Source organism: Achroia grisella, unplaced genomic scaffold (genome assembly GCF_030625045.1).
Source record: "Achroia grisella isolate CSIRO2021 unplaced genomic scaffold, CSIRO_AGI_Agris_v1 utg794, whole genome shotgun sequence".
Taxonomy (NCBI): Eukaryota; Metazoa; Arthropoda; class Insecta; order Lepidoptera; family Pyralidae; genus Achroia; species Achroia grisella.
The window spans coordinates 1,539,778-1,567,209 of record NW_026713026.1 but is presented as its reverse complement, the minus strand read 5'-3'; the positions used below and the strand labels follow the sequence as shown (position 1 = coordinate 1,567,209).

General features: G+C 34.7%; 1 protein-coding gene across 1 annotated transcript in view; it reads left to right on the top strand.

The window, feature by feature from the left end:
* The first annotated feature begins 2,792 nt into the window (after positions 1 to 2,792).
* LOC131851605 (voltage-dependent L-type calcium channel subunit beta-4) overlaps positions 2,793 to 27,432 on the top strand; it is a 206,703-nt gene continuing 182,063 nt past the window's right edge. The window contains exons 1-2 of the mRNA XM_059202121.1: positions 2,793 to 2,940; positions 15,911 to 16,029. Coding sequence (XP_059058104.1) covers positions 15,955 to 16,029 — 75 coding nt within the window. The 5' untranslated portion in view covers positions 2,793 to 2,940; positions 15,911 to 15,954. The remainder of the gene's footprint in view (positions 2,941 to 15,910; positions 16,030 to 27,432) is intronic.

Below are 27,432 nucleotides of genomic sequence, written 5' to 3'. Positions count from 1 at the left end.
CAAGGCCAATATAAATATTTCAGAGCCTTTATTTGGGGTTGCACATTATAATAATGTATAACAATATGCCTAATATTTAATAGTATTGGTTTTTTCGTTTATATTACATTAGTTGTGCTCGCGGCTTCACACGCGTGAAATTTATAGCCTATATGTTATTCAGAGGTATAAGCTATATTACTGTAAAGTTTCATTAAAATCCGTTTAGTAGTTTTTGCGTGTAAGAGTAACAATTTTTAATATTAATATTAACTTATTAATATCATATTTGTTTAGACGCGGTTGTGCAAATTTGTGGCAAAAATTCTATTTTTTAAAAATGCAACACTGCTGCGTCCGCGTTTCAGCAGGCCAGACAAACGATGACGGTTGCAGTTCAAGATTAAAAAATTAATTTAGTACTAACTAATTATTAAATAATTAGCCAGGAATCTTCGACTTTTATTACTCAAGCAAAATCTTCATCATACGAAAAAGTGCAAACAGCATTTTTAATCTATAAACACGTGTTACTAGACGAAAATTGTAAAAAGATATAAATGACATGTGTAATAGGTCCATAATGAAATGTATTTATTTCCTAAGTCGTTGCAATTATGACATATACATAGCTTTCCTTAGATTTGGCTAGTCTTAAAATTATAAGTGGTACGGTTTCTCTTCAAAATCCATTCTAATTATTTTGATGTTTGCTCATAATATTCGGTTTTCGATTTTACAAATATTGAATTTCATTAATACAAAACAAAATATTTATCTGTAACTGTATTTTTAATAATATTGTAATAATTCCACCCGTGTTAATTAAGCATTAAATCTTTGTTTATGGTCCATTAATGTTGTTTATGGTATTTCGAGCCGTTTACTCGATATAACTGGTATTATTGACTAGTCGGTTTATCGATATTGTAAAATAAGAATGCGTTGGCATCTCTATTCCGTTTGTGATTTTTTAAATTCTTTCCGTTATTGCGATTTTTTCATTGATTGCTGGGTAACATTCCTCGTCGTAAAATAAAAAAGTTAACTTACAGTGATATTTTAATCGTAGAACGATCAGGAAGAAATTACGTATATATATATATATTGCTCTGTGCGTATTTCTCTATATTATATACATATCTCTATATAGTGACTAGTGTCATACATAATCTTAGCTCACATAACTATCTCGATTTTTTTATAGTTTATCATAATATATAGCTTATGTCAGTATAGAATAATGTAAGTTTCATGCAGTGTAAGAATTTCTCTAATCGGTTCACTAGTTCCAGAGTTTTCTTTCCATATAACAAAAATATCTCCTTCTCTCTCTCTCTTTATGTTATTATAGATATCGCTAAAAATGTATGTATTATAACTCGTGGAATTTAAGATTTTTTTTAATTAAAATAAAAGCAACCTAAGTTTATATATCGTAATAAAAATATATAATAGTATTATAAACTCGTGGAATAGATTTTTTTGTTTTTAAATAAATAATATTTCTAAAATAAAAGTAACCTAAGTTAATCCTTATAATATTAGCTATCAGAATCGATATAGCCGATTTACAGATTAGCAGTAACAAACAGACATACAGACAGTTTTTTTTAACCTGTTAATTTGAAACAGACATTTAAATTTTATTTATACGTACTGATAAATATGTAACAACTGTAATAGATATGCTGGTAGGTAAGTACCATCGACTTGCGTTATCACTTAATTAACTTGCTAGAGTTCATTTTGACTCATAAATTTGAGGTATAAATGCATAGTCACTAAATATGATACCGCTCGTATCTAAATAACTTTATTTATTCTGACATAGTTTTACTATTATTTTGAAAATATCTCCTGCAGGTATTTATAGTGCGAATTAGTAGTAAGTCGTATTAAATACTAGCTCTGCACGCGGATTCACCCGTGTGAAATATATAGCCTATATGTCATTCTGATGTATAAACTAAGCTATATTACTGTAAAGTTTCATCAAGATTCGTTTAGTACCTTTTGCGTGAAAGAGTAACAAACATTCATCTATACTCAGAAACTTTCGCGTTTATAAAATTATTAAGATTATAATGAGACTTCGAAAAAAGTGTAATTTTACTTTAGAACACTCACCAAGTGTAGGTGTATGGTTGCATCCAGAATACATGACGTTAAGTCTACTTCATACTTACCTACTGTATTTGACTTGGATTTCACTCTCTTCTTCAGTTTAACAGCAAAAGGGTTCTTATATTACTTACTTTAAGAGCTCATTTCCAATAACCTATCTCAGAGAAGTTTAAGTGCTTCAGGTTTCTTTTATACATATTATTTATATTTGAAGTGGAAAAATTCTATGACAATAAACAATACATAACCTATTACTCATTAATTATCGAAGGCAATTTAGTATTGATACAATAAAAGAAATGAGTTTGTTTATCACATAAATCTAGTATGAATACTGTGTCATATAACTTGGGAAATGTCAGGGAGGCTAAATACATTCTCATCTTTATTAGATAAAGCGGATCTCTCTTCAATCAATCTTTAATTTCGCTTGCAATAAATCAATAAAATCGCCATTAATTTCGCGTACCGCTCAGTCTTGGAGGCTGCTAAATAATGGACACCCATCAGGTCTCATTAGCGCCGAGCGGGGGCGCCACGGGCGGCCGGCCGCCGGGCGCCTACCGCTAGATCAATACACACGACAAGAACCGACGACCCACGGACACGCACGAAGAATGCCGAAGCGCCGCGAAGTTAACCGAGCGGCAGCGAGCGCGCGCCGCACATGACAAGTGTCATCGTAATACGGCTCTGCAGCCTTCAGGCCTCCCTGAAAACTCTGAAAAATCAGATAAAAGTGCATTCCGAGCGGTTGCGTGCTAAACGGTAGCTTAGTGTTGTGTATATTAGTGAAGACCACACGTGGGAAGTGGGACTGAGCTTTAGTGTTGTGTGAGTATTGAAGTTTTCATTTACAAGGCAATTTTCTAATTGAAAGGGTTACTTTAATGTTGTAAGGGCGTTGTATTATACAATGTAAGTACATTATCGCGTTGTGTATACAGTTATACAGCTATACGGAGCTTGACGTCACTGTGAAAAAACAAAAAAGTGAGACAAACCTCACTATGTTTTTTGTCAACAAAATATCAATACATTCCTATCACACGGAGATAACACTGAACGTTAATAATACATTTATCCTAAATTAATAATATTGATTAAAGTCTGTTGTTTTATTTATAAAATAATGATTGGTTTCTATAAAGGTTTTTAATAGAATTAAAGACAGATCGCCATTGCGCATGTCCAGTAACGACCTGCTCTGCGTCATACATGTATGTTTTTGTGTAATATTTTCTATTCGTATATACTTTTACATTCTAATTTTAAATTTAAATCAATAGAACGTCGATCTCTGGAGTGTGATGTATCACCTAAAATTAATAAAAAGTCAATAGGTATTAATAGCTAATATGTTCTTTTATTTTTTATTTATTAACCAATACTGTTTTATTTCTAAAATTAAAATTTCTCCCAACATACATATTTAATCATTATTAGATTATTACAATTTAATTTTAAACAAAGAACGATATGTCACGTTTGCTATTTATGGACGATTTTCCGAGGAAAGTTTGACCTTGGCTTTTATCAAGCATTGCAGCGTATGAAACCAATGAAGCGAGACCTCTACATGTTTATTAGTATCTAGTACCCATAACACAAGCTTTAGCTAGCTTAACATGAGTCTAGATGGCGCTGTGTGAATTGTCCTGATATTATTATTATTATTATGTAACATTATTTGTTAATTATAATTTATTTTGTATAAAACATACATATATTTAAAATAGATATTTATTCGATTAATATAATCTGTAATGTTAAATCTTACCTTCTAAAGATGTACGTCAATTTGACATACATCTTTAGAGGTCAATGTCATTCAAATCGTCAGATGTCAAAGTCATTCTTTTAAATAAAACTTTATGATAAAAACGGGAAAATAACAGGAGGGTAAAAAGGTTGTTGTCGGTTGAGATATGAACGAAGTGGGGAATAAAGACAAAGAAATAAAGAAAAAGCAATTTATATTATCGATTATTAAACAGCTGTTTTAGTTCAGAACTGGGATTAGCGCAAATAAACTAATTTGCGTTTAATACTACGCCCATCGGAATAAAACTTAAGGTAATTACTTGGATTGTTTTAAGAAATACATAAGACGAATAGACAGGGAACTAGCGAGATATAAAGTAATTACTTGGATTGTTTTAAGAAATACATAAGAAGAATGTACAGGGAACCAGCGATATGTAAGGTAATTACTTGGATTGTTTTAAGAAATACATAAGACGAATAGACAGGGAATCAACGAGATACAAAAATAAAAAAAAAAAAAAAAGATGTCTACAAGTGATATCAAGAAATGCTGCGGAATAGTGTATTATTTCCTTCATGATTTATTATTATTATTTTTTTTTTTTTTTTCTCTTCTCTTTCTAATTTCTTTCTTTCTTGGTTTGTTAGAAATGAAATTTTAATATGAGTGAGTAAATAAGTTCATAGTTTAAGTGCCATATTGAATAATTATGACGCAATCGATTTTTCAAAAATAAAAAATTGAATTTATTTGTTATTAATTAAGTGTATGCTACTATTAATGACTCTTGAGAATACAAAATATACGACAGAACACATCTTTAATACAAAAATGTTTCTAAGTTCCAGTTAAAATGAGACGAAAACAGCGAGATGATTCTCGAAAACAGCGAGATAATTTTCGGAACAGTGATAATGATAAGGGTACTACCCCTCGTCATAGCCGCAGTCGAAGTCGCCATAGCGGCTGCCATGATGTTCAACGACGTCGAGCTGTACACGTCAACAGTGATAAGGCCCCGCCGAGCTGCTGCCATAGCAGAGATAAGACATCAAGAGTGAGGGAGAGATCTGCAACTCCACATGAGCAGGTACAAGACGATCACACTTTATTTGAAAAGAGGCAAAGCAGATGCGATGGAGATTTCGAAGCTGTTGAATCTGATTCTAATAAGAATAAGAAACAGAGAATGAACACTTCTGATTTGTTCGAGGAATTTTTATATGCTTTAAAAAGTAGAGTAGGGGATCGTGAATCTTACCCAGCACTTAATAATATAATACCCGAGTTTGATCCACTGTCCAAAGAACAGACTATTAATGTGTGGCTTGATAAAGTTGATGAATGTTCAGATATCTATAGCTGGAGCGAACGACAGACGATTCACTATGCCCTACCTAAGTTAACTGGCCATGCTCGGTCTTGGTATCAAGGATTGCCATCTGTTAAGCACTCTTGGGTTGAATGGAAAGCAATGCTAAGAGGTTCATTTCCAGCTACTGAAAATTATGCAGAATTATTGACAGAGATGCTCAACAGGAGAGCACGCCCGTCTGAGTCCTTAGAATTGTATTATTTTTCTAAAATTAATCTATTAAACCGTTGTAAAATCTTTGGTAAGCAAGCGGTGGATTGCATAGTTCATGGGGTTGATGATAGGGGTGTACGTGTTGGGGCACAAGCTGCAAAGTTTGAAAAGACTGAAGATATTCTAGAATTTTTTAAATCTGTTAAGAATAATTCTCGTGATTATATCGACCTCAGAAAAGATGGTAGTAACCGTGACAAAAGATTTCACATGTCTTCATCACATCCCCTAAGTAAAGGAAATAATGATGTTAGTAATAAGACTCGGGGTCGTGGTGAGACACTCACCTGCTTTAACTGTAAAGAGGTAGGACATCCATGCTTTAGGTGTCCCAAGCCAATTGTTAAGTGTACCAGTTGCTATCGATTAGGCCATGTTTCACAATACTGCCCTAAATTTTCTAGAAAAGACAATGTGGACAATACCCAATCTAAAGAGAAAAAAATATTTGAGGTTGCATTAGATGAAGTGGATATAGTGGATGAAGCAAAGACTGTACTGAAAGTCTTCATTGAAGACAACCCTAGTGATAAATATAAAATTTATATCAAAATTAATGACATCTTAACACCTTGTCTTGTCGATTTAGGTAGTGAGGCAACCGTAATACGCGAAAGTGACGCAGCCAAATTAGGTTTAACTTGGCAAAGAATTGAAGGCCCATTTTTAAGGGGCCTCGGTAACATACCCTATCTACCATTGGGGCGTACAACGGTTAACATAGCTATTCAAGATGTATTAGAACGGGACGTTGAAGTGTTTATTGTAGATGACCAACTCATTTCATATAACATTTTACTTGGGCACAGCTTTACTGAACGGCCAGATCTACGGATTATCAAAACAGCAACCGAGTTGCAGTTTGAAAAGGTTGATCCCTTCAATATCATAAAATTGCCACTCATTGCATTCGAGACTGCAGTACTGGATGTTGGTGCAATGAAGTCTATCCCAGTCAGATCTGAGGATTTTATAAGTGGAAGCATTTATATTTGTGGAACTGTTAGAAGCATTAATGGAAATGAGTATTATTTATTACCAGGAGAGTTTCAGATTACTAAAGGAAAATGCCTTTTGCTAGCACAAAATGTTGGAACAGGAATAGTGACAATTAAAGAAGGATCTCTTGTAACACGAGCACGGTATTTAGGAACAAGTAAAGCAATTCACCAAATATCAGAGGGAGATAATACTATCCTAGGTTATAAAGATTTACAATGTGGTAAACAGTTAACAGAGAAACAACGACAAGAGTGTGAAAAATTATTAAACACATACACAGATTGTTTCTCGAATGGAATGCATGATCTAGGTTTTACTACAGTCACCGAAATGGAGATTCATCTTAAGGATTCCACTCCAGTTGTATACAGACCTTACCGGTTAGCTCATTCGGAAAGAAAACTTGTTCAAGAGATGGTAGAGGAAATGTTAAAATTTGGGATAGTACGTGAGTCAAGCTCGCCCTATGCCAGCCCAATTGTACTAGTACAGAAAAAGTCGGGAGAAAAACGTTTATGTGTAGATTATCGAGCATTAAACAGCAAAACAAAGAGGGACCATTATCCTTTACCGGTGATTGACGATTTATTGGACCAACTAGCGGGCCAGTGCTTATTCACATCATTGGATTTGGCATCTGGTTATCACCAGATCCCTATAGCAGAAGCGTCCAAAGAGAAAACAGCATTCGTCACGCCTGATGGGCAATATGAATATAATCGTATGCCATTCGGGTTGGCGAATGCTCCATCAGTATTTCAAAGAACCATACATAAAGTTCTTAATAAGTCTAAAATTGGGTATGTCATTATATTTATGGATGATATACTAGTACCATCAAAGACATTTGAAGAAGGATTACAGCGCCTGGAAAAAGTATTACTTCACTTAAGAGAGGCAGGTCTGACGCTAAAAATGGAAAAGTGTAAATTTTTTCAAGAGCAAATTGACTTCTTAGGATTTCAGATAGATAAAGCTGGTATCAGACCTGGGGCACAGAAGATACAAGCGGTTTCAAAATTCCCAGAACCACGCAATCAGCACGAAATTAGACGGTTTATTGGACTGGCTAGCTTCTTTAGGCGTTTCGTAAGAGGATTTGCTATGATAGCGAGACCGTTGACTAACTTATTGAAGAAAGATGTACCCTGGCAATGGAGAGAAGTAGAAAAGCAAGCTTTCGAGAACATTAAAGTACTACTTGTAAGTCGACCAGTTTTAGCCTTGTATGATCATAATGCTGAAACCCAATTGCATACCGATGCGAGTAAAATTGGCGTTGCGGGAATATTGTTGCAAAGAGAAAAAGAGAGTCTCAAGCCGTGGCGACCAGTAGCGTATTACAGTCGCCAAACTACAGCGGACGAGATGAAACTACACTCGTTCGAACTGGAAACATTAGCTGTGGTCAGTGCTCTAAATAAATTCCGCACGTATCTAATAGGAATTAAATTTACTATTGTAACCGATTGTAATGCCTTGCGCTCTACATTCACAAAAAGAGACTTAGTCACACGAATATCCCGATGGTGGATTCAATTCTTAGAATTCGATTGTAATATTGAATATCGCCCCGGAGACAAAATGGCCCATGTAGATGCCCTCAGTAGAGGGCCCATTCTTGGTCAACCAGTTAAAGAACATTGTTTGGATATTTTAAAGATAAGCTCGGAGGACTGGATTTCAACGGTTCAGTCGTCAGATGAAGAAGTGAAACGTCTTAGGGATATAATAGAAGACCCTGATACACCAAAAATTGCGAAAATCCACAAGGAGTACAAGATAAAAAACGGACGAGTTTTTAGGGTTTTACAAGATGGCTCTTTGAGATGGCTGGTGCCAAAAGGAGTACGTTGGCAACTGCTGCGGGCTAATCATGATGAGGTTGGCCACTTTGCATTTGAAAAAACCTTTCAGCGAGTGCGGTCTTTGTTTTGGTTCCCGAAAATGCGTAGATTCATAAAAAAATATGTAAACGCATGTATTGAATGTGCCCACCATAAACTTCCATCAGGTAAAAAGGAAGGTTCGCTTTACCCAATTGAAAGAATAGAAATTCCATTCCATACCATTCATGCTGATCACCTTGGTCCATTTCCACGCAGTAAACGCGGAAACGCGTATATATTAGTAATAATTGATTCATTCACAAAGTATATAAACTTAACTCCGGTACGCAGTACTAAATCCAAAGAAAGTATTAAAGCGTTTAAAAACTTGTTTAGTTATTTCGGTAGTCCTTCTCGTATAATTACTGATAGAGGTACAAGCTTCACTAGCAAAAAGTTTAGGCTTTTTGTCAATTCAGTGGGAGCAAAACACATTTTGAATGCTGTAGCTACACCTCGAGCAAATGGCCAGGTTGAACGTTACAACCGTACGATCTTAGCTTCACTCGGTTCGATGTGTCATGGAAAGGACAATAGAATATGGGATGAACTAGTGCCAGAAGTCCAATTAGGCATAAACTCTATGGTTCATGAAGTGACTAAGAAAACCCCTACTGAGTTATTGTTCGGTAAGAAAATAACTAACCCAGCAGATGGCATACTTAATAACTTAGTCGATGATATCCGGAGCGACATACCAAAAAACTCAGTGCACGAAATGAGATCTGAAGCAGGTGAACTGATAAGGAAAAGTCAAGAAGCTAATAAGCGGAGGTTCGATAGCCATAGGAAGAAAAGTAAAGAATATAAAGAAGGCGAACTTGTACGAATAGCAAGAACTATCGTTGGCGGAGCGGGTCAGTCGAGAAAACTTGAGGCAAAATGTCAAGGACCATATAGGATCAAAAAAGTGTTGCCAAATGATCGATTTTTAGTGGAGGACACTCCATTGACTAGGAAGGGGAAACGGTATGAGAGTGTTGTGGCTATTGATAAGATATTCCCATGGTTAAGCTATGATGCCCCCGCTTGCTCATCAAATGAAGACGACAATGACAGTGACGAGGATTTTTAGGAGGAGTGATTTTAATTAAATAATAAACTAGAATATAATGTAAAATGATTATACATGTGATTATTTATGTTCATAAGTAGTATCATGGAAAATATTGTGAAGATAGATAGTTTAAAATGACATAAGTATAATGTAGGATAGAATCTTGAATTGATATCTGCGATAGAGATTGAAACATATAGTGATATTATGTTGCAGGCGAATGAGTTAATGAATATAAGGGATGGTGTCTCTGCCACAATAGTTATTGTTGATAATGATTGAGTAAGTTTGAAGAGATATTGAATAATATCATAAGATTTAGTTATGTTGGATGTAATTGAGCAAATAATTAGTGAAAGGACATCATGAAAATCAGTGAAGGGTCCACTTATCAGAACGGGATAACGACATACGAACTTGTCTCCCATGATCTGATAGATGGTATCGCGGGCATGACAGGCTGGCGGTGAAGGAAGTAACCCCGTACTGTATGTCCATAGATATAAGTAGTGATTTTATGAAAATCAGTGAGGGGTCCACTTATCACAACGGGATGTAGACATATGAATTGTCTTCCACAATCTGATAAGTGGTATCGCGGGCATGACAGGATGGAGGTGAAGGAAGTAACCCCATACTGGATGTCCATAGATGTAAGTAGTGAATTTGTGAAAATTAGTGATGGGTCCACCTATCAAGGCAGAATGATGACATACAAAATAGTTGCCTAGGATTTGATAGGTGGTATCGCGAACAGGCTGGAAGTGAAGGAGATCACTCCGCCAGGTTCATAAATTAAGTGACAGTTCAATTAATGAATAACAGTAATTTTTTTGGATTATTAGAAAATAATTAATGATGATTGTTATATATGATACCGAATAAGAATGTAAATGAAACTAAGTAATCTATGATAAATATACCGATAACTTAAGTACCAATAAATAATATATTTGTTAATAATATAGTATTTTAATTGTAAAATCAAAGAAAGAGAATTTTAGTTGCATTTGATTGTTATTTTATTTCAATTATTTAAGTTTATGTTGTAATTTGTAGACGTTATACAACTGGTATATTGTAATAATGCCATGGTTAAAATTGTTTATTTTTTATATATATTTCTATTAAGAAAACACAGTAAAATGGATATTTATAAATAGAGTTCTGCTATAACAAAATAACTATGTCTTTAAAACCATTTTTAAAATAATGTTTTGCTCTTTACTAATTGTTCTAGTTTGAAGTAGATGTTGACATTAAGATTTTAATTAGGTACTTGTTATTAAAAAAATATATATATGTATAATAATATATATATAACATGTAAACGAAGGGCCTCGTTTAATGTAGGATGGCCGACTGTAACATTATTTGTTAATTATAATTTATTTTGTATAAAACATACATATATTTAAAATAGATATTTATTCGATTAATATAATCTGTAATGTTAAATCTTACCTTCTAAAGATGTACGTCAATTTGACATACATCTTTAGAGGTCAATGTCATTCAAATCGTCAGATGTCAAAGTCATTCTTTTAAATAAAACTTTATGATAAAAACGGGAAAATAACAGGAGGGTAAAAAGGTTGTTGTCGGTTGAGATATGAACGAAGTGGGGAATAAAGACAAAGAAATAAAGAAAAAGCAATTTATATTATCGATTATTAAACAGCTGTTTTAATTATAATTAATAAAACAGAAATAGAATAGAAGTAGAAATAATTTTTATTGAAATAAACTCATTATAAGCACTTTTAAATAGTCATATTTTGATTCTACCACTCTTTCGGAATGCAGATTCATCACAAGAAGAATGAGCAAGATACTTGTGTTGCTCTTTTGAATGGATTTCTTTTATATAAATAATTACAGTATATCAAGTAAGAGGCATGCGATAATCAACATAGAAATCGCTACGCACTCATCATTAGTGTAATGTTTTCAACTATTTTTTTTAATTCTAAAATATCTATAAATATTAACTACAAGCCAGTTATTAATAATGATGTATTAGTCTGTGATATTATCGTATAACTACATCATGTTAATATTAACTGTAGTTGTATCTTTTAATTACAAAACATAAAAGTATTTTGTTTATCTCCTTATCTACAAAGTGCGACGTCGTTAACAATTATGATAATTATATAAAACTTGAATTTTATTTACTTACCAGACTAGTAGTAGCATGAAGTTATACCTTTGCCGCGATTCTTTAATAAATTTTAAAAAGTCAAATGAATTGTTTATGGTATTGTTTTTTGTCAGATAAAAAAAAATCCCTAAGTATGGCACGTGAATTTATGATATTGTTTTCGTCAGACAAATAAAGTTGTCCCTAAGTATGGCACTACGTTTAAGTTTTTTTAAGGATGTTAACGGAATGGTGCACCCGCCTGCGCTAACGGTATACGCTGGTGGGGCACCAGTGGAGGATGATAAGATGAGTATGAGGTCAGCTCAGTTAGCCCATTATGACAAATTCACCAAGATGATCACGATGGTTTTCAGGGGGAACCGCGTGGAGGTCAATATGACATGGTTCATTGCTAGCAATAAGATCATCTATCCACATTACCAACAATCCCCTTTCCCCTCTACTTTTAAGTTAGGTTAAGTTATTTTAATTAGCTCGCCCTAAAAGTCTCGAATCCAGACACCCCGAGGTTGTTGCTCCCGGAGATCACGTAGGTGCAAAGGGGTTCATCCCGCGGCTCCACCTCCCTAGGGGGGTGCGGGTGACCAGTCATTCATTCACATCATTTGACACTGGCCATCAAATAGTCGTTAGCTTGCATTTTGGTTACTAAAAAAAAAAGTTAAATCACCTTCTATTTTTGAATAATTAAAAAGTTAAATGAACTGTTTATGGCGAACAGGGCGATAGCATTTGAACGTCGAAACAGGAAACTTGTCACAGAGGTCATATATCACTATTCAGTGGGGTCATAAATTGTTTGTGGACCGAAATGTGTGACCCCGTAAGCAGAGATCACGCGACACCGAGATTATATCGGATACACGCGGACAAACAACTTTCAAATGTACACTCACCGCTGTTAACCTTTGGTCGCAGGTTCGATGCCCATCCAGGGCCGGACTCTACCAGGGCCCGGTATCACAATAACAAATTATTAATTTTATATTGTATATCACATATGTATCATATTTTTGTATGTTATTATGCATGTTTTCTATTACTTGTGTATTTACAAAGATCTAAACACTGTCCTGATATAATTCATCATATAAGAATAATCTATACGTATAAATAAAATTGTAGTGTCTGTTTGTAATATTGAAATAACCGTTTTTTACTACATGCATATGAATATACGGTACGTACATACGGTACATACACCAAAATAACATTTTTACAATTTTTGTCTGTCTGTTTACTCCCGCAAATCTCTGAACTCTGATAAAGCGTTTTTATTTTATTTTATTTACAAGATTATAGATTACAGATTACTAGCTTCTCGCCCTGACTTCGCACGGGTGTACATGTATTATATATATAAACCTTCCTCTAGAATCACTCATCATTGCCTTGCCTTTATCCTATTATTTGTGGTCGGCGCAGTATGTCATTCTCTTCCACTGCTCTCTATCGGTCATCATACATGAACATACTCTTCTTTTATTCATATCATCTTTCACACAATCTATCCATCTTTTCTTAGGGCGTCCCCACCCTTTACATCCATCCACATTCATATTATATCCATGTATTAAAAAAAACTGCTTCAAAATCCGTTGCGTAGTATTAAAGATTTAAGCATACGTAGGGACGGACAGACAGCGACAGCGACTTTATTTTATACTATGTAATGATAAATGCTAAGGTTAATAAATATACCAATATTGAGGTAAATAATAACATAAAATTTAATAATATATAGTAAAAGAATTTGCGGGTTTTACCCTCGTGTAGTTGTTGTGTTACACGCTGGTAAAACCCGCAAATTCTTTTATTGCTAATAAATTCTATTATTATTAGCAGATCTTGGTATTGTGATTGCACTACAACAAAACTAATGTAATGTAAAAAAATTACACGCTAGAAAACCCTGCATATTTTATAATATACATTTAATAACACGTTTGTTTACAATAATCTTTTTATTAATTGCTCTCAAGAATATATATCAAGGAAATTCTACAGAAAAACCTATTCAAGTAAAAAAAAATATTAGGCAGTATGGCTCTTGCTTTTTGCCTGTCTGGATATTCAAATAATAATAGGTTGGTGATATTCGATATTTGAAAATCGAAAACTTATTCGGAAAGTCACAAATAAGATTAATTAGATTTCTTTAACGTCTGGATTAATAACTACTAATCCAGACGTTAAAGAAAGGCTGTATAGTTTTGTAGCTTTGCCTTTCCAATTTAAATAAAAATATGACTATTACTTATAAAAATACTAACTGTGCCCGCGATTTTGTCCGCGTGGAATAGTGACCTTAGATAGCATAAAATATTGAATAATCTGACCCAAAATAGCGAAGAAAAATGTTATATTTAAAGTGACGAATTTATAAAATTTGAATGTCATTTTTATTTATATTTAATTAACAGTCTACCAAATAAGTTTCAAGGTTCTAGCTTTAAAAATTACGATACATCCATACAACATTTCATCTTCCTTTTTAACCCCTTACAACCCTTTTTTCGCACTAAAAAGCTGTGTCTCCTTCTCAGGGTCTACACTACCTGTATACCAAATTTTATTAAAATCGGTTCATAGTTTTTGTGAAGGCGCGACAGACAGGCAGAGTTACTTTCGCATTTGTAATAATAGTAAGGACTAAGGATTTATACGCACGGGGCCCCGATAAATATCGTATAATTCCAATCAGACACTCCGCCACGGTACTGCAAGTGTCTCCTCCGTTAATTTATAAATGAATTACTCTTATAAATGTCTTCTACGCTTGCTTTGTATTCTATTATTTGGGTTCAATAAAATGAAACGCTTAGCTTTATTATGTGAAAGTTGGAGTTTAGCTAAATTTATAACACAAATTAACATTTTAACCTCGGCGAAATAATTTGACAAAAATGACAATTATTGTACCTGTTCTTAGAGTGGATTTTGTATTAGTTTGTATTTTTGTTGTATTGAATATGGAGTTCACATGTTAAGTTAGTTTTCTTGTCTGAGGTGGGCTCGGTAAGAAAATTTGACAAAAATTACAATTATTGTACCTGTTCTTAGAGTGGATTTTGTATTAGTTTGTATTTTTATTGTATTGAATATGGAGTTCACATGTTAAGTTAGTTTTCTTGTCTGAGGTGGGCTCGGTAAGAAAATTTGACAAAAATTACAATTATTGTACCTGTTCTTAGAGTGGATTTTGTATTAGTTTGTATTTTTGTTGTATTGAATATGGAGTTCACATGTTAAGTTAGTTTTCTTGTCTGAGGTGGGCTCGGTAAGAAAATTTGACAAAAATTACAATTATTGTACCTGTTCTTAGAGTGGATTTTGTATTAATTTGTATTTTTATTGTATTGAATATGGAGTTCACATGTTAAGTTAGTTTTCTTGTCTGAGGTGGGCTCGGTAAGAAAATTTGACAAAAATTACAATTATTGTACCTGTTCTTAGAGTGGCTTTTGTATTAATTTGTATTTTGTTGTATCGAACTCGGTGTTCATATGTTAAGTTAGTTTTCTTGCTTGAGTTGGGCTCGGTAAGAAAATTTGACAAAAATGACAATTGTTGTACCTGATCTTAGAGTGGTTTTTGTATTAATTTGTATTTTGTTATATCGAACTCGGTGTTCATATGTTAAGTTAGTTTTCTTGCCTGAGGTGGGCTCGGTAAGAAAATTTGACAAATATGACAATTATTGTACCTGATCTTAGAGTGGATTTTGTATTAATTTGTATTTTGTTATACTGAACTCGGAGTTCACATGTTAAGTTAGTTTTCTTGCTTGAGTTGGGCTCGGTAAGAAAATTTGACAAAAATGACAATTGTTGTACCTGATCTTAGAGTGGTTTTTGTATTAATTTGTATTTTGTTATATCGAACTCGGTGTTCATATGTTAAGTTAGTTTTCTTGCCTGAGGTGGGCTCGGTAAGAAAATTTGACAAATATGACAATTATTGTACCTGATCTTAGAGTGGATTTTGTATTAATTTGTATTTTGTTATACTGAACTCGGAGTTCACATGTTAAGTTGGATATTCTTGCCCGAGGAGGGCTCGGCGAAATACCTTGACAATTGCACCTAAATAGGTTATACTATATATACTAACTATAATTAGCATGTTTAGGTAGGTAATTATATAGTGAATTTTGTATTAACTTGAGAAAGAAAGAAAGAAAGAAGAAAGAAAGAAAGAAGAAAAGAAAAGATTTTTATTTTCTTTCTCTTCTTTCTTTCTTCTTTCATTTTTAGGTAGGTAATTATATAGTGGATTTTGTATTAACTTGCATATTTTTGTAAGTGTGCTAATGATGTGCATTGCGTTGCAGCGCGCCGCGAGTGCAGTGGTGTGATGCGGTGGAGGCGCTAAGGTATGAGCGCGGCGCGCGCGCCCGAGCCCCGCGACCGCGAACCACCGCGCCACCACCACCGGCCTCACCCCCACCAGGTAAACAACCCCTATAGTTTATTTTGTAAATGGGAAAAGTTGTCTTTCTCCCATCAGGTAACAATAATTCCTATTTTTTATGTGGGAAAAAATGGTCTCGCGCCCTCAAGGTGAACAACCCTTATTTTTTTTTACGTCGTGAAAATTGGTCTCAATCCCCACCAGGTAACAACCCCTACTTTTAATTTTTTACTCGGGGAAAATGGGCCTGGTGGGGACCAATGCATACTTTTAATTTTTTGCGTGTGGGGAATTTTCTTCCGCAGTTTCCAGGTTCCCAGGTGGGTTGAGGAACAGGAACCTCATTTTATGTATTAAGCTAAATGATTTGCGATATAATTACTCACGTAGTAAGGAAAACATAATTTCGTTTGTATAAATTAAGTTATTAATAATTTTATTGAATATATTTTAATAAAATTATTATCGAATCTATTAAATATCTACTCGTATTCATAAAAATGAAGCTAAAATATACATTATTTTGTGTCAGAGCAACACACAAGTCTCTTGCTCATTCTTCTTGCGATGAATCTGCGTACCAAATGAGCGGTAGACTAAAAATATGACTATTCAAAAGTGCTTATAATATTTATGTTTGAATAAAGATGGTTTCTATTTTTATGTTCTTACAGACAAATTATGAGGATATGTATTAATTAAAAAATGTATAAGACAGAATACACACTTGGTAATTAAATTTATCTAAAAATTTTACATTGATTCGAGATATAATAACTACACACAAAAACAGTTTTTTTGTCTGTCAACCAATGTGATAAACATTTATTATACACCCACGTTCACGCGCGTGTAATTACGTGTATAGATTAAAAATAAAATTGCGGGTTTTAGCAATGTATCCATTTTTATTAAGTTGAATTAATATGGTCATAGACTTTCTAAGAACCGAGTGGTAATCTCAACACGGACGGCGGACATAGGAATGGGCACGCGATTGTAATCTTTATTCCTTTTGTAATTAACAAATAAACCGATTTACAATAAGAATTGGCGCTCAAACAAATAGTGTAATTAAATGCCTATTTTGCACCACCCACTCATGTTAAGGGGTCGTGTCGTGAATAAAAAACTTGCTATTTGTTCTTAGTATATTTCACACACACAATAATATTAGACTAGTTATTTCATAAAAAACCTAAGGATTGTAAACAAGTATAATTTATTGTCTTTTTTTGTATATGTAACCTCAGAAGTTTAGAAAATTATTTATAAACCGACTTTCTACATACCTTTTTTTGCTAATGTAAACATAATTTCTAAAATAAAAGTGACCTATGTTACTTTTTATAATATTAGCTATCTGCGAGTGAAAGTCCGATCAAAATCGGTTCAGCCGTTTTAGAGATTAGCATGAACAAGCAGACAGAGGCACTTAAATATATTTAGAATTAATCTATTTGATGTAATTGCCATATAACATACTTTCAAATGCATTTATTGGAAGGCTGTTAATTTGAAATTACAGACACTGCAATTTTATATATTTGTATAGATTTAGACTAAAAAGTTTGAGTGACGCAAAAGTCGTCATATAGTTTTGCCCGTATTTTGAATAGTGGTCTACAGTGATATTATTGGTTTTGGGATATGCTTCATAATTAGTAGGATTGTCCAAGAGGCAGTTCTGGGGGCCTTTGCCTTCCCGAGATCCCGTTCCAAAACTTTGGAAACCATCAGGTACCGCCAGCGGCCAGAATGCCAGCTAAAATATATCGTCTTTGTACGGAATATAAGGTAGTTATAACGTAACAAGACAGTTTCCGTATCCGTCAGGCAGGAGTTGGCCTTCAGCCGCTCCATAAGTCCTTCCGCGGGTTTGGAGTGCCATCTGCACTCACCCCCTATTATCCGGTGAAGCTGTAAAGGCCAGCTGCTGCCAACAGCATTAGAGTAATCCGAAAAAAAAACAAGATAGTTACTTTTTCAATTTTAAAACTATTTTTTTCAAAACTAGTTTCAATTTGATACAATCAACAGTTTTTGTAGACATATAATACTGAATTCATTAATTTGCGTCCTCGTAAAATAAAAAAAAACACACCCAGAAACTAGTTATCCGATTTGCAGAAGTGATTATTTGTCTAGCTAACTGTCGGTTATTATTTCTTGTTGTATTTATACATATATATGTTTACTAATCGGAATCAGTGATCTTGTTGTAAATTGTATTTTTAACGACTTCGCTTTAAAAAGAGTATGGCGGTGATGCTATTGTAAAATTCCAATACCTATCTGGGTAAATATTAGGCAATTCCCGCGAACAAAGTTGTATGACCTGTTAATTAGTAAACAAACAAAGTGTTACAATATATAATCAATTGTTACCATTTAAAAAGTAATTTATATGTTTTTAAATAAGATTTCAGATTAGGTAAAGAAAAAGTCACGGGCGATTACCATGTTTTTTTTATACCACGATTGTGGCAATCATGCATACGGCCTATCTGATGGTAAATGGTTACTGTAGTCTATGAACGCCTGAAACACCAGGGGTATCACGTGCACCTTATAACCTTAATATACCCTTCTTGAAAAACCGGGTAGGTGGTAATTAAAATCTTTTATGGGCAGATACTCGTCTACCTTCACACATCATCATCTGTTGCTACTATTGAAATACTGTTGAAGTATTTGAAACTCAACAAAACATAAATTCAATGTGGTAAGATTCCATGATTTTTTAATTATACGTATAGGTTAAGGAATAATGTTTGGTCTGCCATAAATTGCAATGGTTCACGAATTCTACAATATTAATATGAATTAGATAGATATACTTTATTTGTAACATACAATAAAGAAGAAGCACAAATAATATTATAAAGGACACATGTATCGTTACAATAAGGAGACTATTAGCTGACCTATAGTTATAAATTTGGTGACCTGGCACGTTGTTTCCCATATGAATTAACAAGCTTTTGCCCGCGACTTTCTTGAATTTATCAAAACCCTTTCTGAGAGGATGTCTACGTCATAGTAGCTTTATGCATGCAAAGTCTCAGCCCGATCGGTTTAAAATTGACAAAGTTTCATAAACTTTCATCCCTTATTTTATCCCCTTGGGGGTAGAATTAATCATAATCCTTTCTTAGCCTACGTCATAACATTGGCATACAGGTAGGTACTTGTATGCCAAATTTCAGCCCGATCCGTCCAGTGGTTTGGGCTATGCGTTGATAGATCACTATCTATCAACCTCACCTTTTCACCTTTAAGTTATATATGTATATATAGATATCGATATTGAAACTTTGGGATTGATGGTAGAAGAAAATTCAGAAGTGTATGTATTTTTAATAGCACGTCTTAAAAATATAATTTTGGCAAAAAATCAAAAATACTTTTACTCATTCTTATTTCTATTTCTACTTCATTTGGTCTCATGTCAATCGTTATTATTATATAGTATAAAACAAAGTCCATGTCGCTGTCTGTCCGTCCCTATGTATGCTTAAATCTTTAAAACTACGCAACGGATTTTGAAGCGGTTTTTTAGTAGATAAAGTGATTCAAGAGGAAGGTTTATATACATAATACATGTACACCCGTGCGATGCCGGGGCGAGTAGCTAGTTCTATATATTTAATAGTTAAGTAAATTGATATAGTAATATAGTTCATCTCCCCCTTCCCCACTTCCCCTCTCAGCATACCTCCCCGCGGAGTTTTATACATAGTGAACAGTTTAGTTAATTGCTATAGTTCATCTCCCTCTCCCCCACTTCCCCTCGCAGCATACGTCCCCGCGGAGTGTTATATATAATTAATAGTTTAGTCAATTGATATAGTTCACATCCCCCTCCCCCACTTCCCCTCGCAGCATACCTCCCCGCGGAGTGGCCTGCGTGCAGTGGGCGTGGCGAGTGCGCACGCGCATCGTTCGCTCTCGAAGGTCGTCTGACCCACTGATGTAATTTTCTTGCAGGCATTATCGTATCATTGTGGCGCAATGTACGAGGAAACGACTGCGATTCGCTACACTCCATTAAACGCCCCCCTTTCCCCCTTATTGCCAATTTGATTTGTGATAGTACTGTAGTTAGTAGTATATACCTTGGGCAATTAAAACAGCGCCATCTAGTCCTACGGTAAGCAGAGCTTGTGTTATGGGTACTAAACAACTGATATAAATAATTAGTTTTTTTTAAACACATAATAAACAAAGAAAACACCCAGACCGATAAAAACAATCATACTCGTGAATACAAATGTTTGCACCGTGCGAGGAATCGAACCCGCGTCCATCAAAAGTAAAGCGGTGTGCTAAACCGCTAAACCATCGAGGCCGTCATTAAATATTATTCTTATATAACCCATTTTATACTCTGTCTACTGCATTTGAATGTTGTTCGTGTAGAGCCGACTACTAGAGTAGCTAGCCAAGCTCCGGCCTTGCATTTGGACACGATGTTCGTGTAGAGCCGACTACTAGAGTAGCTAGCCAAGCTCCGGCCTTGCATTTGGACACGTTGTTCGTGTAGAGCCGACTACTAGAGTAGCTAGTCAAGTTCTTCCTTGCGTTTGGACCGATCGTGTAAAGCCAGCCAAGCTCGTCTTAGATATGCAGAAGCTTGTGTCTTTATATGCTCCACTTAGCGACCTCACTGTTTAGAGGTGCTACGCACTCCAGGGACAGTCGTTTCGTCTCTTTGTACGTAATTGGAACGGTAAACACGCTGTCGCCCAAGACATACCTACATTTATTTTAATAAAATATACAGTTGAAGTAGGAAATTTCTCTATAATCTTCTAAAAGATCTTGGCCTATCTAGAACTGCAATAGGTATGGTCTATAATGTATCTAATGCTGCACTAGCAGGTTCCTACCAGATTTGTCTGGGCAGGCAGAGAAACACGAGCAGTGAAGGTGAGTGTTGCCGTACGTCGACAAGGGGCTCTTTAAACCTACCCCCGGGTCACAAGTCCAACTCAACTGCTCGGAATTAACCTCTCTACCACACGGTGGATCCATGGAATGCTAAAAAGTTTGTCTCTATGAAGTTTTTTTATTATGAAATTTGTCACTTTGAAGTTTTATTACTTGTATTGTTTACTTTGGTGGGAGAACAGTGAGGGTGAGTGTTGAAAAGTACATAAGAAACGAGTTCCTTAATGCAATACCCAGGTCACAAGTCCCGTGAACGGGTCGGAGTTTCCCTCTCTGTCACACGATGGACCCGGCTCCCGCACAGTTTATTCCTTGAATGCGGCAACTGCTCGGATTTTCCTTCCTTTAGAGAAGGAAACTTCATATACCCGTTGTTTTCCTGGAATGCGGCAACTGCTCGAAGTTTCCTTTCTTCAGAGAAAGTCCATTTACATGAACTCCATTTACCCGGGTAATAGGTCCCAGGAACTGCTCGGAGTTTCCTTACCATGGAATGCTAAGAACTTCGTTTCTACCTACTTGTATGAATTTTTTTAGAGTTGGTACTACATAGGTCCATCGTTAAATATATTTATTATGTTATACTATATCCAATGAAACGATGTTAATGCCTTCAAGTTAAGCGTTTCGGGTTAATCCGTTATTAACTACAGTTAGGTAAAGCACAATTTAATTTTATTTGGTATGCGGCATCTTGATTTGGGCTTAGTGTAATTCGATGATTGTTTCGCGTTGGTTTCGTATCCTAAAATATTTTAACAATACCGTGATCTCATCGGTTATTAAAATATCTTTATTTACATTATGTGTTTTTAGAATTACTCGGTTTATGTTATTTGAAAAAACGTAAACAAATAAATAATAAACTTCCTTATGACTGTTATTCTGTACTTAGAAGGGTCTAAGAGAGCCTACAGGCTCTGCAAATTATTACTTACTTTTAAAATTTCGTGTTTAATACATCTTGTTAATATACAATTAAACCATTCATGTTAAGTTCCTTTAACTATATTAATATCTTTAATTAGAATTTTATTATTACTCTATACAAAAAAATCTTTTCAACATATATTATGGGTTAAATTAACTATAAAATATAGTTACGTATGTAATATTTTTTTCTTTATACTGTGGTAGGTAGTGGTAAGTGGTGGTTTACATACATACACAGAGTTCTAAGGCTCTAATTATGACTAAACATCACGTTGTACTGTGACGTAGTATAGCTCTTACGTTGCCATTCTGAAAGACTAAGATGCTTTGCTTCTATATCCTGTAATTACTCTGCCATATTGAGATATGGTAACCTATGGCCACCAACCGAAATACCGCTATACATAAAGAAGCTAAAGCTACTTTTTTGTTTACCTGTGTTACAGTTGTGCTTCAAATCGGTAAGAGAGAGCTAACCATGCTACTTAGTTCAAAGTCTTCTTCTTGAACAGTTTGTTTACATATCCCTCATGTAGTACAACACTGGATTTACTTAAAAAATACAAAATTTGAAAAATGCACTCTAAAATTTTAACCTTAAAGTCTAATTTCATATTTGGTTGGTTGTGAAACAAACCGAAATACAGCTCTACAACAGATGCTGTATTAGAGTACTTAATTACAAGTTACATACTACAGCAGACAGCAGGACAGACAGGACTATAGTAGGACCATTTCTGAGTAAATACTAACTTTGGAAAATTGACTCTAAAACTTTACGTTTAGAGTTCAATTTCAAAAATTAAATTTTCTTTTTGGTCTCTCTGGTTTCTGAGTGAAATAAAAGAAGTTACGTTAATTGTATTACTGTGTATGGATCCATTATAAGAAATCTTTTCTGCCAATGGTTTCCAACTGAAATACAAACGAATCTAAATGAGTCGCATTTCACGTAGCAAAGATTTCTTCCTAAGATAAAATGTAATGGATTAAAACTATTATATTGTTCCTAATCGAACCAAACTCTCCCGTATCTTACATGATCATCGTTTTCGCGGTATTACGTAAGAATAGCCAACATAACTGTGCATCGGCCCACGGGAACCGAACCGACATACCTCCTACCGAATAATTCAGTAGCTTCTCAGAAAGATCCAGGTCGTAATAAATTCTGGCCGGTCCGGGCCCTCATTATGCGGTACAGTCTACATTCCCAACTTACAGTTTTGTCCAATAAAAAATTCGGTCTCGACTATTGTTTCAATGTACACAGAGGTATGATGATTAGAGGTGACATCGATACACACGATTTGTTCATTAGATTTGGATGATCATAGAATGTTATAAACGAGAATAATTGTAATTATGGAAGGCTACTTATATTCTTTCTCGCAAAAACAACTGAATAAAGTATACGCATATTTTTTATTATCATATTATTTGTTATTTGTTGATGATGGTTTCGGTGGTTTTTTTTTCGAACTACTCTAATGCTGTTGGCCGCAGCTGGCCTTTACAGCTTCACCGGACGTTAGGGGCGAGTGCAGATGGCACTCCAAACCCGCGGAAGGACTTATGGAGCGGCTGAAGGCCAGCTCCTGCCTGACGGATACGACTTTAGTCTGAGGGCACCACTAGGGGTTCGAACCTCGGCTCAGGCCGTCGTAATTTCGATCCCCGTTTGAATTGGATGGGGGATCGATCGGAGGGGTGTTTCGGTGGTATAGCAGTTTAGCGTATTGCTTTTCTTCCAAAGGCCGTGGGTGCGATTTCTCGCACGATATAAATATTTGTATTCAAGAGTAAGTTTGTTTATATTGGTCTGGGTAATATCTATATATATTAGTTCACTTATCATATCTTAAATCATATATCTATTCTATTTTATATTATTTCTCATATATCTAATTTATTAATATAGTATTAGTTCACTAATCTTATCTTAAATCATATATCTATTTTATTTTAAATTAGTTCTCAGATATGTATATATCACACATCAGATTTTGTTGCAGTTTTATTCTTCTTTCTTGAGTATTTCTTCTAAAGGTTTATGTATATAGTAGATATAGATGTAATGGAATCTCCTCGTTATACTGTACACTCGTACAAAGCGGGTTGCCAGTTTAGAATAGTTAGACTGATTAAAAAAATGTACATTCAATCAATTTAGACGTAGGGATAGATAAACTAATATGAAGTGGTATAAATATCCTACAGGAATAGATAATAAAAAAACGTTGGAGATGACGTTGAAAGGAGCACTTTAGGAAAATATTTGCACTAAAGTTCCGCATAAACCACCTCTATTCTGTTCGTCTCCCTTGAAATTATTTACGCGGAAACCAAGGCTTTCAAATGGTCCCCGCCGACACTACACTGTGCGAGACAAAATAAAACTAGAAAGAGTATTTATTCCAACCATTTTCTAAGTCAATTAAATTCGGAGATATCCAAACATGGCCGTCGTGACTCATATAATAGTTTTTTGGCGACGATTCAAATGTTTTACTGTTATTAGCAATGTTGGAAGGCAAATAATTTCTATGTTTCTTCAAAGAATGTGCTAGCGATATACATCTATGTATATTCTATCACATTCTAACTAATTACTATTATTACAGTGTCTAAAAGTACAATAAAGAACATACACATGTTAACATATTGTCAGTTCTTCTCGTCTCAAAATCATTCCGAACTGACGGTAGATTTGACAAATCATAAGAGTCCGTAATAGACCTACATGAATAAAAATATTTTGAATACATATTCCTATAAGCATTTTTTATTATTTTAATTTTGTTCACGACATACCTTTTTAATATTGTCTAGTGTTGTTTATTATGTTATACTATCTGTACCCGCGACTTCGTCTTCGTCGACTTCGACTTCGACGTGTAAATAATGAAATATGCTATCTAAACTTAGCATATTTAATTTTTTACGCGAAATATTTTTAAAATATGACAGATACGTATAAATACTTTAATAAGCTTACAGTGTTGCACTGCAAAGAAAAAAGTAGCCTATGAAAGGACATAGGCTCAGCGTCTAGACTATCTGTGTACCAAATTTCATTTAAATCAGTTTAGTAGTTTTGGCGTGAAAGACAGACATACAGATCTCTATCTGTATGTCTGCCTTTCACTCCAAAACTTACTTTCGCATTTATATATTGTAAGGATATTTCATAAAAAAAAATACCGAAGAGGTCTACAAATTAGAAGATATAATGTTATGTGAACGACGGACAAACAGATGTATTGCATAATAGTTTGCAGGGAATATATTCGACGTCCTAAAGCTAATACTATAATAAATAGCATAATAGAGTTCAAACAGTTAATAATTTCTGATAATTTCAAAGTACAGCACGACCGTTTTCTACAACATAGTGTAGAGACTTCAGGTTACGTTCATAGACAAGTAGCGAGGATTCTAGACTACTTGTTCACTATTTCGATGAACCCTTCCAAAATGGCGGCGTAAAGAAATAAAAAATGTAAACACCTTTTAGGTCGAGCGTCCATAAAGGTGCCCACACACGGGCTAATGAGCCGCCAGAGATTTATCGGCAATAAATAATGTTAGTTACGTGTAATGACCATATGCGTAGTGGTACATGACTTGTGAATAGAGATGCTGTAAACAGTACCCACCAGGGTTGCCAACTTTACAAATAATCGCCTCGTACTTACGTGGGAGTTCGAAAATTTCGTACATTTGCTCTTCAAGCTCGTACACATTATATTTTTAATGACGGTGTTGAGGGATGGACTGGAAATCGACATATGAACAGTTTTTTACTTTGAAAAAAACACTTATGGAGTATTCGTACACTGGATTTTACCACTTTTTATTTATTTTTATTGAGTTCCCGATTTTTTGGCAGTGTTTCAACCGCCATGTTTATGGGTAAACTAAAGAGCACCGGATATATTGTAAATAAATCCTTTTAAGGGCAGACGTAATTTGTCTTCCTTCACACTTCGGTGACCACCAGTACACAGTTCCGGCCTCTCCTTTTTCTGGGCATGTATCAACAGCATACACTAACTATATACACTGCCAAGCACCAGTGAAGGTTTATAGAATATGAGGCCATATTGGGTAGCGCATAGTGGTTAATTTATTAGGAATTAAGCATATAGTTTTCAGGGAGAATCGCGTCGAAATTGACTTAAAATTCCACATTTTTAGCAATGCAGACAATCTAAATATATATAACTCAAAGGTGACTGTCATAGTGATCTATCAACGTACAGCCCAAACCACTCGACGGATCGGGCTGAAATTTGGCATGCAGGTAGATGTTATGACGTAGGCAACCACTAAGAAAGAATTTTGATTAATTCTACCCCCAAGGAGATAAAATAGGGGATGAAAGTTTGTATGAAACTTTGTCAATTTTAAACCGATCGGGCTGAGACTTTGCATGCATAAAGCTACTATGACGTAGGCATCCCCTAAGAAAGATATATATAGATAATGATAGATTCCACCCCTAAGGGGATTAACGCGAGCGAAGCCGCGGGCAAAGTTGAACATAAGTGCAATAAAACAGTACCAATAGGTTTGACTGCAATGACAAATAAACTCAAAAGATCTAAATGTTATATAAATTTTACGATAAAGTCAACCATTTTTTAATCTTCCGTACGAGGTATTGGAAATATCTCGTACTGAAGTCGATCGAAAAATTTCGTACAAGAATTTAGTATATTAGTTGGCAACCCTGACACAGAGATGGGGCAAGACGGTCGGGGAATAGTAATGAAACGGCCGAGGATGTTTCGAAATCCGTACGAGATACAGAAATGGAACAGTGCTCTTTGTACACGATCTGTTTTATTGTCTTCTAACGCGTTACAATCCTATAGCGATTTGTGGTACCGTTTTTCATGTTTTTCGATGAGATAATATCACATAGATTACTAGTTATGTCTCGCGGCTTTGCCCGCGTGAATTCCGGTAACAAATATCACATTCTGAACGATTTAGTTGTTTTTGTCAGAAAGAGCAATATCTTAAACATTATCATTACATGGTATAAAATAAAATCGCTGTCACTGTCTGTCCGTCCCTATGTATGCTTAAATATTTAAACTACGCAACGGATTTTGAAGCGATTTTTTTTAATAGATAGAGAGATTCTAGAGGAAGTTATCAGCTTGGTTGTCGTTCCATCTACATAAAAAAAAGTAAAATAGTAAAGTAAAGCAATTGACGGTCTTGGTGGTCTAGCGGTTTAGCATATCGCCTTACTTCCGATGGTTGCGGGTTCGATTCCTCACACGTCACAAACGTTTATATTCATAAGTATGATTGTTTGTGTCGATCTGAGTATATTCTATGTATAATATGTAAGTATTTACGAAAAAATATGTATGTATGTTTTTGTATCAATTATCTAGTAATTATTATACCATAGCTTTTGCTGGCGTATAACACAAGCTTTAGCTAGCTTAACTTGGTCTTTGTAGAAAATATATAGGCACTGTGTGAATTGTCCTGAGATTCTTCCTTGTTGCGTTTTGCTCTTCGGTTTTCCACTTC